Here is a 13,136-nt window from a genome sequence, read left to right on the forward strand (position 1 = left end):
ACCTTTCTCCCTCCTCTATGTGACATCCTTTTATATATTTGAACATGGCTATCATATCACCCCTTAACCTCCTCTTCTCCAGGCTAAACATGCCCAGCTCCCTTAGCCGTTCCTCATAAGGCATCGTTTCCAGGCCTTTGACCATTTTGGTTGCCCTCCTCTGGACACGTTCCAGTTTGTCAGTGTCCTTCTTGAATTGTGGTGCCCAGAACTGGACACAGTACTCCAGGTATGGTCTGACCAGAGCAGAATACAGTGGCACTATTACTTCCCTTGATCTAGATGCTATACTCCTATTGATGCAGCCCAGAATTGCATTGGCTTTTTTAGCTGCCGCGTCACACTGTTGGCTCATGTCAAGTTTGTGGTCAACCAAGACTCCTAGATCCTTTTCACATGTACTGCTCTCAAGCCAGGTGTCACCCATCTTGTATTTGTGCCTCTCATTTTTTTTGCCCAAGTGCAATACTTTACATTTCTCCCTGTTAAAATTCATCTTGTTTATTTTTGCCCAGTTCTCTAATCTGTCAAGGTCGTTTTGAAGTGTGATCCTGTCCTCTGGGGTGTTAGCCACCCCTCCCAGTTTGGTGTCATCTGCAAATTTGATCAGGATGCCCTTGAGTCCATCATCCAAGTCGTTGATAAAGATGTTGAATAAGACCGGGCCCAAGACAGAACCCTGTGGCACCCCACTAGTCACTCTTCTCCAGGATGAAGAGGAACCATTGATGAGCACCCTTTGGGTTCGGTCAGTCAGCCAGTTACAAATCCACTGAGTGGTAGCATAGTCAAGACCGCATTTTACCAGCTTCTTTACAAGAATATCATGGGGCACCTTGTCAAATGCCTTGCTGAAATCAAGGTAGGCTACATCCACTGCGTTCCCTTCATCTACCAGGCTTGTAATTCTGTCAAAAAACGAGATCAGGTTAGTCTGACATGACTTATTTTTCAGAAATCCATGCTGACTATTGGTGATCACAGCATTCCTTTCTAGGTGCTCACAGACTGTTTGCTTAATGATCTGCTCCAGAATCTTCCCTGCTATTGATGTCAGACTGACTGGGCGGTAATTATTTGGGTCCTCTCTTTTCCCCTTTTTGAAAATAGGGACAACATTTGCCCTCCTCCAGTCTGCCGGGACTTCGCCTGTTCTCCAGGAATTCTCAAAGATAACTGCCAGTGGGTCTGAGATCACATCTGCCAGTTCTTTTAATACTCTTGGATGCAGTTCATCTGGCCCTGGAGACTTGAATACATCTAAACTAGCCAAATATTCTTGTACTATCTCCTTAGTTATTCTGGGCTGTGTTTCCTTTGCTGAATCATTTGCTCCAAATTCTTCAGGTCGGGCATTGTTTTCTTTATCGGAGAAGACTGAGGCAAAGAAGGCATTGAGGAGTTCAGCCCTTTCTGTGTCCCCTGTTTGCATTTCACCATCTTCTCCTCTGAGTGATCCCATTGTTTCTTTGTTCTTCCTTTTGCTACGAACATACCCATAAAAGCCTTTTTTGTTGCTTTTAACCTCTCTAGCAAGCCTGAGTTCATTCTGTGCTTTAGCTTTTCTGACTTTGTGTCTACACGTGCTGGCTATTTGTTTGAATTCCTCTTTGGTGGTTTCCCCCCTTTTCCATTTTTTGTACACATCCTTTTTTAATCTTAATTCAGTTAAAAGTTCTTTAGATAGCCACCCTGGCTTCTTTAGGCACCTTCCATGTTTCCGTCTCATTGGTATTGCCTGATGTTGTGCTTTTAGTATCTCCCTCTTAACAAACTCCCAGCCATCATGAACTCCCTTTCCTTTTAGTATTACTGTCCATGGGATCTCACCCAGCACTTCCCTAAGTTTTATGAAGTCGGCTTTCTTAAAGTCAAGAAATTGAGTCCTAGTATGCTTGGCTGCTCCTTTCCGCTGTATAGTAAACTTCAGAAGAGCATGATCACTCGCGCCTAATGATCCTTCCACTTCTACCCCACTAACCAGGTCATCAACATTGGTTAGGACCAGATCTAAAATGGCTGTTCCTCTTGTTGCTTCTCCCACTTTCTGGACAATGAAGTTGTCTGCAAGGCCAGTGAGGAATCTGTTTGACCTTATGCTCTTGGCTGAGTTTGACGTCCAACAAATATCCGGGTAATTGAAGTCGCCCATTACTACTATCTCCCTTCCTTTTGCATGCTTGGCCATCTGTTCCAGGAAGGCATCATCGATGTCCTCCGTTTGGCTTGGGGATCTATAGTAAACTCCCACAATGAGGTCTCTGTTATTCTTCTCTCCCTTAATTTTGACCCAAATGCTCTCACTTTGGCTTTGAGGATCTAAATCTTGGATCTCTTCACAGGTATACACATCCCTGACATATAACGCCACTCCTCCTCCTTTCTTGTCTGGTCTGTTTCTCTGAAATAGATTGTATCCCCCCATTATTACATTCCAATCGTGGGAGGAGGTTAAGGGGTGATATGATAGCCATGTTCAAATATATAAAAGGATGTCACATAGAGGAGGGAGAAAGGTTGTTTTCTGCTGCTCCAGAGAAGCGGACACGGAGCAATGGATCCAAACTACAAGAAAGAAGATTCCACCTAAACATTAGGAAGAACTTCCTGACAGTAAGAGCTGTTCGACAGTGGAATTTGCTGCCAAGGAGTGTGGTGGAGTCTCCTACTTTGGAGGTCTTTAAGCAGAGGCTTGACAACCATATGTCAGGAGTGCTCTGATGGTGTTTCCTGCTTGGCAGGGGGTTGGACTCGATGGCCCTTGTGGTCTCTTCCAACTCTATGATTCTATGATTCTATGATTCTATGACTTATCCCACCAGGTTTCAGTGATGCCTATTATGTCATATTTAGTTTGCTGTACCAAGAGCTCAAGCTCATCTTGTTTATTTCCCATGCTTTGCGCATTAGTGTACAGACATTGAAGTCCATTAATCATTCCCCCGTGTCTCTTATTTAAGGATTTTTTCCTCCCACCACTAGGTCCGCGTGCTGTTTGCTCCATTTGGTCTATGACATTTGGATGATCATCTTCATTAATTGATAGACTCCTACCTTCAGGAGCACTGTCTCCCTCCCCCACATTAGTCAGTTTAAAGCCCTCCTGATGAGGTTTCTGAGATTTTTGGCAAAAACATTTCTCCCAACCGTTGTGAGGTGCAGCCCATCACTTGCCAGAAGTCCATCTTCAAGAAACTGCAGTCCGTAGGTCATTATTATTTCCCCCATATTACAGACAGTATGGCAGCAGCTGTGTGTGTGTGTGTGTGTGTGTGTGTGTGTGAGAGAGAGAGAGAGAGAGAGAGAGAGAGAGAGAGAGAGAGAATTGTGTTCCTAAGACCACCTGTAAGCTTTGTGGGTGAGGTGAGAGGATGAAAACGGAAATATGAGTGACTGGGTTTATAATTCTGTGTCATAAATCTTAGCTTGTTCTAGCACCTTAACAGACACCTAAACATTAGCAATTCCAGATCAGAGCTACAAAGTGAAAACATTGCTTTTGTTGCTTTTGTTGCTTTGCTGTGTTTGCTAACAGAAATTAACATGATTAGGATTTGTTCAGCAATCTTCAATTATTTTACGGAAGCTATGCAAATATTTATGAGGATGTCTCCAAACAGCATGAGCAAATGGAACAAAATCTTTATCCCACAAGGTTCAAACTCCGTTTAGCCAGCCAATCTACCACTGTTAGGGGCATTTTAACAAACGGCATGCAATCCATCCTATCAAACTACCAAATACTCTCCACATTGTAATGCATCCAAAATAGATGGGAATGCAATCAGAGCTCTGCAATTCTTTGATTCATGTATATAATAACAGCAGAGGAAGCTGCCTTCTCCTGAGTCAGACAATTGGTCCATCTATCTCAGTATTGTCTGGCAGTGGCTCTCTAGGTTGAGTAGTCTCTTCCAACCTCGATATGCCAGGAACAGAACCTGGGGCCTTATGCTATGGCCTTTCATCGTGGAAAGTACCTGTGTAGTGTAGTGCTAGTGGTACAGCACACGTCATTCTCATATGAGGGCTCTGACCAGGAATGAGCAAATCTCTCATTTTTCATTTCTCCTGGTTCTTATTTTTCCCATCTTAAGTTCAGTTTGCCTAGGGCGACCATACATCCCGGATGTATGCTGGGATTTGTCCTCCAGAAATGGTGTCTGGGCGTATGGCAGCCCACGTCGGAAGCATCGAATTTTTTTTTACGAATTCCCTGAAAAATAGCTCAACAACTTTTGTGTCCCGATTTTCACTTTTTGAACTATGGCAACCCTAGTTTGCCATATTTCCACGTCAGTTTGCTTAAAATAAAACAAAAAAAAGTCATCGTAAAAATTTGTCAGCACACTAAAGTGTACATTTAAAATCCCATTTTGCCTAATATGCACATTATTTATAATATAATGCATTTTTTAATCTACTTCCACCACTGCAGGCACTTTCACACACACTTTCTCCAGCTATGTGGATTTTTCTGCATATTTTTGGTTGGAGAACCAAATTACAAAAATTCAGAAAAGTATGAACTTCTTGGGATAGCTGTTTGCGTATTGTTTCAGGGATTGCATATAATTGGCGGGTTTGCATTCAAACCAGTAAAGGCATTTCCACACATACTTTCCTGTAACATATGGATTGCCATGCACATTTTTGGTTGAAGAGCTACATTGCAGAGAACTAAATCCGAGCCAATATGGCGTACTGGTTAGAGTCTTGGACCAGGACCTGGGAGTGCAGGGTTCAAATCCCCAGTTGGCAGGGATTAAATAAGGAGGGGGAGAGTCATGTATGCCACCTTAGAGAGAGAAATGTGGGTTATAGATGCAACAACTAAAAAGAAAATGAATTTACAAAATTCAGAAAAGTGCAGATTTCTAAGTCTAGCTGTGTATCAGTTCATGTATTGTTTCAGGAAGCACAGATTAGGCAGATGTGTTTTTCTACATGAGCCAGACTGAATTTCTCCCCCTAATCCAAGTTACCCCTATGTTCGAAGAACAAGCCACTAAAACCAATTTCTTCTTCTTCTTATCTTGGTCAGTTCCTCAGCTCTCATTAACATACACATTCCCACTTTATATCTGTTGCATGCACTCACTTGTGGCTTCCGGATCTTATAACCTCTCAAAAATTAACATCCAGGGGAGCATTAGAAACCACTGTTTGCTCACTCTGAGACGGCTTCTTTATAGGCGGAGTGAATTCTGAGCCAGTCTGCTCAGAGCTAATAACCTGCCAATTACACTCCTATGCTTTTGCCTTCTCCCTTTGGAATTTTTCTGCTGGAAACAAGGCCGGGTCTCTGGCCTTGTGTGTGGAAGATATCAAGCCGAACTAACATCACGGGTTTTATGATCCATATACTATGAATTTGTTTGGAGCAACATGACCTGTCATGGCCATAATTGTCCCTCTTCTGTTGATCAGGACAAAGCTAATTCAATCTGTGGGCGGGTAGGTGGGAAGGAAGCAGAAATCACTCTCTGGCGTGCTTTGAAATCACCCAGGAGCTGCTTAGTGTGAGCAGTTTGCCACTTTCCGATTTTAATAATCTCCTTTATATCATAGCCCCGTGTTCCACACACGCGGATAATTAACCTTGATATTTGTTCAGGGCCCGCAGTACAAATAATTCCCCACGCTGTCAGTTATCAGTGATACAGAAAGTGATGATGGAAGGGCTGTGTCATATTGATACAAAGCAAGACATTTGGGAGAAGACTGGTGCATACTCTGGTTTGCTTATCACACCTAATCTTTCATGTTTCATTTTAATAGTAAATATTGGAGGGAATGGGGCCCTGAACTTCTCGAAGCAAGAAAGCTTCTTCAAAGAAAGAATAGGAATAGTCAGCATGCGGCAATGAAAATGTTACTGTTGCAAGTGAAGACTGAAGAGGCGATTGGTTTTTGGCAAACTCAATTGTTTGCTAAAGGGCAATGGTTTTATTTATTTATCACATTCATGCCCTAATTTTACTCCGAGGATGCTCAAGGTGGCAAACATAGTTCTCCCTCCCTCCAGCATTTTATCCTCTCAGCAACCCTGTTGGGTAAGTTAAATGCAGAAGTTAGGTTGTTGTGAAGACAAAATGGGAGATAATCCCCATGGAAGAATGTTAGGTAAAAGTAAAGGGACCCCTGGCCATTAGGTCCAGTCATGACCGACTCTGGGGTTGCGGCGCTCATCTCGCTTTATTGGCTGAGGGAGCCAGCGTACAGCCTCCGGGTCATGTGGCCAGCATGACTAAACCACTTCTGGCGAACCAGAGCAGCGCACGGAAACACCGTTTACCTTCCCGCCGGAGCGGTACCTATTTATCTACTTGCACTGTGTGCTTTCAAACTGCTAGGTTGGCAGGAGCAGGGACCGAGCAACAGGAGCTCACCCCGTCACGGATTCGAACTGCCAACCTTCTGATCAGCAAGTCCTAGGCTCTGTGGTTTAACCCACAGCGCCACCCGTGTCCCCAATGTTAGGATAGATATGTAATAATAATAATAAGTGCCTCAACTCCAAATGTCCACCAAAAGCAGGGCTTCTAACCAGAGGGTTGTATATTCAACTAAACCCTAGTCAGAGTAGGCCCACTGAAATAAATGAACCTACCGTAATTCAGTCATGTCCAGTAACTTCAGCGGACCTGTTCCGAGTAGAATGGCATTGAATTAGAGGAGACTGAGAGGAGATATGATCGCCATCTTCAAATATCTCAAGGGCTGTCACATGGAAGATGGAGCAAGATTGTTTTCTCCTGCTCCAGAGGGTAGGACCTGAACCACTGGCTTTAAGTTACAAGAAAGGAGATGCTGACTAAACACCAGAAAAAACTTTATGGTGGCAAGAGCAGTTTGATAGTCAAATAGACTCACTCAGGAGGTGGTGAGCTCTCCTTCCTGTTGGCATGCAACCAAGGAAATGGGGGCAATTGGCAGGCCCCAGCTGCCCTAGGCCATGGGCCAGTGTTCCAGGTGAACTCCAGTCCTTGGTGCAGCATGAATCTGCAACCCGAGCTTCAGAAGCTAGGGCACGCTACTCAGCAGAGCAAACACTACGCAACAGAAGTGGCAGGAGAGGCTGTGTGAGCATATTTACAAGCAGTTTATTCAGCATACGTCAGGACAAAAGGAAACATGTCTGATCTCCTTCGTGTCCAAAGCAAGGCAGCATAAGCAAAAGCTATACACAAACGGAAGTTCCCAGCAAGCTGTGCTGGAGTGTAAACAGGCATGTGACACACAACAATCCTGCATGTTCCTTAAGGTGGAACGGAACATCCCAACACTTCCTTGGAGGTTTTTAAGCAGAGGTTGGATGGCCATCTGTCATGGATGCTTTATTTGAGGTTCCTGCATTGCAGGGAGTTGGACTAGATGACCCTTGTGGTCCCTTCCAACTCTACAATTCCATGATTCTATGAATACCACCCACAGTATATTCATGGCTTCTCCTTTTATGCCATGTAGGAAAGAACCAGTATGGTGTAGTGGTCTGAGTGATGAACCAGGAGTGGGAGAACCCAGGTTCATGTCCCTGCTCAGTCATGAAACTCACTGCGTGCTCTTGAGCTGGTTACTATCTCTCAGCCTAACTTATCTCACAGGGCTATTGGGATAAAAATGCAGGGGTCAGGGGAACACGTGTGCTTCCTTGGTCTCCTTGGAGAGGGAGGAAAGGCACAAGAAGAATGGAACAAATCAATTACATAAAAGCACATCTTCAGCAATGCTTATCTCAGATGGATGCTAGGGAGACAGGACACCGGTGAATTTCAGATAAAACTGCCGATATACTTAATCAAGAGTAAATATTACTACAAATTCCACAGAGCTCGCAAAGTTTAAGGAATGTTTCCCTGAGGAGACCAGAGTTGTCGCCCGTAGGGATATAAGCACATGTGGAGAGTTGCGGGATGGGGGAGAGAGGTAAAAAAATGGGAAAGGAAGTTAGGAAAGAAACAACTGCAAAAATGACACTCTTCTGCAGACGGAAATGAGAAAGTCTTTTTCTGAGTTTGGACGGCATAGATAGATAGGTTAAAATTGCCCTACATAATTAAATGCTCTGCCTACAGTGCTGCCTGGGGAAGCAGGCTTTCAATTATGGTGTGCCTTCCAATTGGGGATTCTTCTTTAGTGAGGTAACAAAAGTGTTTCCTCACCTAGAGGATTTAGGCTTCTTCTTCTTCTTTTTTTAAAAAAACCCTCCATAATGTGAAACGCAGTGTAGAATGGAGACCTCAGCCCCTGTCCTCAATGGACTTCTATGCTGAAGAGTAATTGTACTATCTAGACTTGCACTAGCATCAGTTCTTTTTCCTTTAAAGAAAGCAGGTGGGACACTTGGAAAAACTGGCTACTGGTGCAGTAAAGTACGAGAGAACAGAAATCCACATGGATCATTGGGTGTGCTGCGAACATTGCAAGCCAGTTTTTGTTTTAACAGATTGTGAATTCTGTTTCCATTACTGTGTTTATCTTTTTAATGTACAGTTCCTTATATTTCTTTTGCTTTACATTACGGATGGTATCCTTGGTGCATCTTTGAGTAATGAAGATAGCAATAAAGAGAATGGGGTGGTAAAAGAAAGGTTGGAGCATTTGCTTCTAATGCTAATATAGACATTGTAATGTATGCAAAAGAAAGTCACAGCAAATGGCCTTAAATAGACACCCTTCTTCTTTTTTCGTATTCGTACTATAACCTTTACCTTGCTGAATTTTGCATGTGCCTTTTCCCTCAATTTCTATTTCTTTCTCTTCCACCCCCAAAACTGAAAATGTCCTCTGGAGAATTATGGAGTGTATAGATGTGTGTGTCAGCAGACAGAATGGATATTTCTGATCCCAAGACACTTCAGATGAATACCCTGCTTTGCAGAATTAGCACGTTTCAGCAAACAAGCCATCCATATTGAAAGCAAATGTGCGGAATGGATTACCTAATTTGGTCTTTGCAGGCTCCCAGACTTAGCAAATGGCTGACTCTAGAGAACCAGTCCAGCCTATTTTCACAATAACTCTTGCACACTTAAAAAAAAAGTGTGTAAATTAATTATTTGACTGGGAAACAACTGATTCGAAAGGGTACTTTAAGACATGGGCTTAAATATTCTTCACCCTGAGGATCATCCCAATGGCATCTACTGATAAGAGGTGGTCACCAAGCCAGGTGTTATTTACTAAATTCCCAGTTTGTTATCTATTCTATACTATCAAAATTTCAACTTAGCAAAGGAGTCGGTCTCCTTTTACAGTGCCAGTGGCTGACTGGGTCAGGCTAATGCTGGCAGTCCATCTGTTGCCTCTACCAATGCCTTTCCTATCTAATTCTAGACATAGAAAATTGGGGTGTTAGGAGAAGGTTTGTCTGGGACCCTTTTCTATGTGGGTTAGAACATGTGAACACCCAAACATTCAGTTCCCCTACCTGCAGCCTGAAATGGTACAGTCCAATCAAGAGCTGTCTCATGTGATTCAGCAGCCATGTGGCTCAGCTTCCACCTGTTTCATAGACTGAGAACCTTGGGATATTTTTAATCCAGCTGTGGAGGTCAACTCACATTTTACTCTGGTGGTTTAGGAACTTCCACGGAGTACACAAGTTTCCCGTAGGAACATAAAACTGAACTTTGGATCATAGGCTGAAATAATGGCTTGTAATGTGTCTGCCATGAATGGGAGAAAAATGAGGTACATTTGCAACTTACATGCATTTAACTTGTGCACATTTAGCTTTACACACTTGGCAAAAAAGAGTTTTTTAAATAATAGAAAGGGGAGGGGCATCCGGGGGGAAAGATTTTGGCAACTCCACCAGCCATTCAACCCAATGTGTTTTGACAATACACGGTTTTGGCTTTATGCGCTATCCCCAAAAAGGCAACCTGACATAAGTTGAACGTCGCATGTATATTTTCTTGTCAATGAAGGTTCTACGTATGAATTACAGACCAATTCCACATGTCCAACTTTGGAATCAGAGTGAACTGATGTGTGAAAATGCCCCATGTCAAGGTTCCATTATTTTAAAAAGCAAAACAAGTGTGCTTTCAGTTCTCCGTCATATGCTGCTTAGTAAGGAAGAGAACAAAGCAGAGGAAAAGAAATATTCGGAAAGGGGGGGGTGGAAATGGCATTTCATACAATTGCTCTTTAGCTTGGGGAAACAGCATTTGACAGCTCGCGTTGTGAGGGGAAAGACGTTGATTGAATTGTCTTTGTACGCAGGGTCAACATTACGAAGAAGAAAAAAGAGCTTTAAGCCACGAAATAATAGCCCTCAATAACCATCTGATAGAAGCCAAGGTGACAATTGATAAATTGTCAGAAGATAATGTAAGTACTTTGAATAGTGGCTATTTGTCATGATCACGTGTGGAAATATATGTTATCGGAGATTGTGGGTTGCTGGATTAACTACTCGGATTCAATTATCCCACTTACCTGTATCAGTGTGGCTGCTTTAAGAAGTTTTCTCTATTAGTTCAGGGGTGGATAACATGTGGCTCTCCAGATGTTGTTGGACTCCAAAATCCATCATCATCATCTCATTTATATATATATATGAAATTATTTTACATATGCTTCATTGTCAAAGCTTTTATTTTTTTTATTTTTTTTATAATCATATTTATTAAAATTTCCAATAATAACAGAATAAGAAAATAAGAAAGATAAAGAAAAGAAAGAAAAAGAGAGACTAGTTTAAACCCTTCTTTTCATAGCCTTCTTTCTGGGACTTCCTCCTTCCCCTCCCGACTGTATTCCCCTTTCCCTAAGTTGGTTCCACAAGTTCTCATCCCCAATTTAAGCCTAATATATTTTACTCATAGACCAAATTAAATTTACACCATCTTGACGTCACTCCTCATCTTGTAATAAAACAAAGTTTTCCCCCCAAGATCAGCTCTCATTCCTTCCACGAGTTCCCCCTTTCTAAAAAAAAAAAAGAAAAAACAGAAACATATAATATCATAGTTATAAAGAATATAAGATAGAAAATATAGAGAAGTTCAAAAAGTTGGTTACAAAGCCTTTGGATTCTAAGATTCCCCCTCCCTTCCCCGGTTTTGATTCCCCATGTCCATTTGTCTGTATGTTGTCGGCCTGGAGATCTTAAGTCCACAGCCAAATTTTTCTCAGTCCATCTTGCTGGTTTCTTCAGATTTGGTTGTTTTAATGATGTTTAACTTCAAAAATCCAATCTAATAGAGGCCTTTAACTTTCTTTAATCTTTTGTTGCTCCTCCCGTTATTCTTTCCGTGTCGTATTCAGCCATTTGCTCTTTTATTTCTTGGTTTCTCAGGTTTCTGTCTTGTTCAGCTGTCAAAACATTCTTGTTCCAAAATTTAATGTCTCTACAGAGGTTTGTTATTCAGGGAAAAAGACTTACGTCCAGTTCCTTTCTTGCTTCAATAGAAGATTCTATTGTATTATGGTCACCTCTGTAGACAAAATAATATTTCAGTTCTGCAGCTTTCCCAGGAGATAAGACCTGTGCACATCCCAGAGTAGTTTTCCACATACGACACTTGTAATGTCCCGAAACCCCTCTAGAGGGATTACAATAACTTTGTATCCTCTAATCCAAAAGTCAATTTGTTGTTTCTTTTTTCCCGACAGTTTATATCCATATTTGTATCAAATTGTAACAAAATTAACCAGCAAAAAACTTGTAGCAAAGTCCTCTTTATATTTTCCAGTTTTGACAGCTCCTTTGACAGCTGTCAAAATCTTCATCTCTCTTCGCCAGGCTATCCGAATCGCCCCGGTTCCCAGGGGGGGGGGTTGCTTTTTTCTCCTCACCCTCGACTCCTCTCCTCCAGCACAGTTCTTATAATTCACATCGTGGAGTTGATAATTTTTGTCATCAATAAGCTTCTGAATCAATCTTGGTTTCTCAGTCCTTGTTTTAACATGTTTACAATCAGGGAGGGGACTGACTTCCTTTTTTGGATCCCCTCCCGCTCGTGCCAAATCCGGAAAAAAAAATTTCTTTTTTCCTCCTTTTATACCCGGTTGCCCAATTACTCACGGGTTGTTGATCAATTGTCCGAATTTTCTTTGGAAGAAGCCAGCGCTCTCCGCCGGATGGCATGCGGCTGCGCTCGGCAGGGGAAGCGGAGGACTCAAAGCACCACGCCACTCCCCGGCGCCCGATCCGTAGCCTTTAAAAAGGCTCCTTCACGAGCCGGGAGGGCGATAACGGTGCCAGCCGAGTCACCATGTCCACGGGATCCGTTCCCGTGGTTTCTAAGGGTCCCCGCGTCGCCGGCGCGGTAGGACCCAGCCCCTGCCGAGCCGACTCCCTCCGGAGCTCGGAGGGAGTCCGCCATTCGGCGATGGCGCTAACCCGGAAGTCCCCATTGTCAAAGCTTTTATTGCCCTTTATCGTCTATCATGAAAATTGCTTTGAAAATCGCTTCGCAGGAAGCAATTCATAAATTAATTAATTAAATCCCTAAGCATTGGCCATGCTAGCTGAGGCTTCTGGGAGATGGAATACAGCAACATAGGGAGGTCTGCAAGTCCCCCTTCCCTGTCCTATTTGTTGTGTGTGTGATGTGGCAGTGAAAATCGCCAGAACTAATCCAGGACTAATTTAGGTGTTACTTCTCCATCACCCACCCAACCCCCAGTCGGTTGCTGCCAAAAATCTTTTATCCATGAGAAAATTCCAGACACATAGGTGGCACCAGAGGAATGAGGTGGCCCTCCCCAAGATATAACACACCTCTCTCCATCCTCTACCTCTTTTGTCGGATCCTCGTGGTGACTTTGCATAAGCAAATAAAAAAACTGAGCCATAAATTGGGAATTGAAATAAGACAGCGCTGAGCTGCAATCCTAAGGATGGATCAAGAGGACTTGCTTCAGGGAAAATCTTTACTATAGGATCTAAACATATTCCCCCCCCCCCATCAATATACTGTACTGTTGTTTCTCTTTTGGAAATATAACATGTGGGACAAGTCTTACCCACCCCAGAAATGCATCTCATCTCTTCTGGGTGTGTTCCCTCCCCATACAATATTTTTTCGTGGTCCTATCACTGACCACACAGTGGAGACACCTAGAAGACCCCCAGCTGCATTCTCCAGTCGAAGCATGGTGGTCACACCATAGGAGCC

At 43.0% G+C, this 13,136-nt stretch overlaps 2 protein-coding genes across 2 annotated transcripts in view; one reads left to right on the forward strand and one right to left on the reverse strand.

Moving 5' to 3' along the window:
• The window catches only part of WDR25 (WD repeat domain 25), a 423,366-nt gene that overhangs the window by 278,651 nt on the left and 131,579 nt on the right, over positions 1–13,136 (reverse strand). The window lies entirely within an intron of this gene.
• BEGAIN (brain enriched guanylate kinase associated) overlaps positions 1–13,136 on the forward strand; it is a 224,211-nt gene that overhangs the window by 204,166 nt on the left and 6,909 nt on the right. The window contains exon 6 of the mRNA XM_082220280.1: positions 10,234–10,341. Within this exon, the coding sequence (XP_082076406.1) occupies positions 10,234–10,341 (108 nt within the window). The remainder of the gene's footprint in view (positions 1–10,233; positions 10,342–13,136) is intronic.

This window comes from Podarcis vaucheri (genome assembly GCF_965113315.1).
Source record: "Podarcis vaucheri genome assembly, chromosome: 1".
NCBI classification, from domain to species: domain Eukaryota; kingdom Metazoa; phylum Chordata; class Lepidosauria; order Squamata; family Lacertidae; genus Podarcis; species Podarcis vaucheri.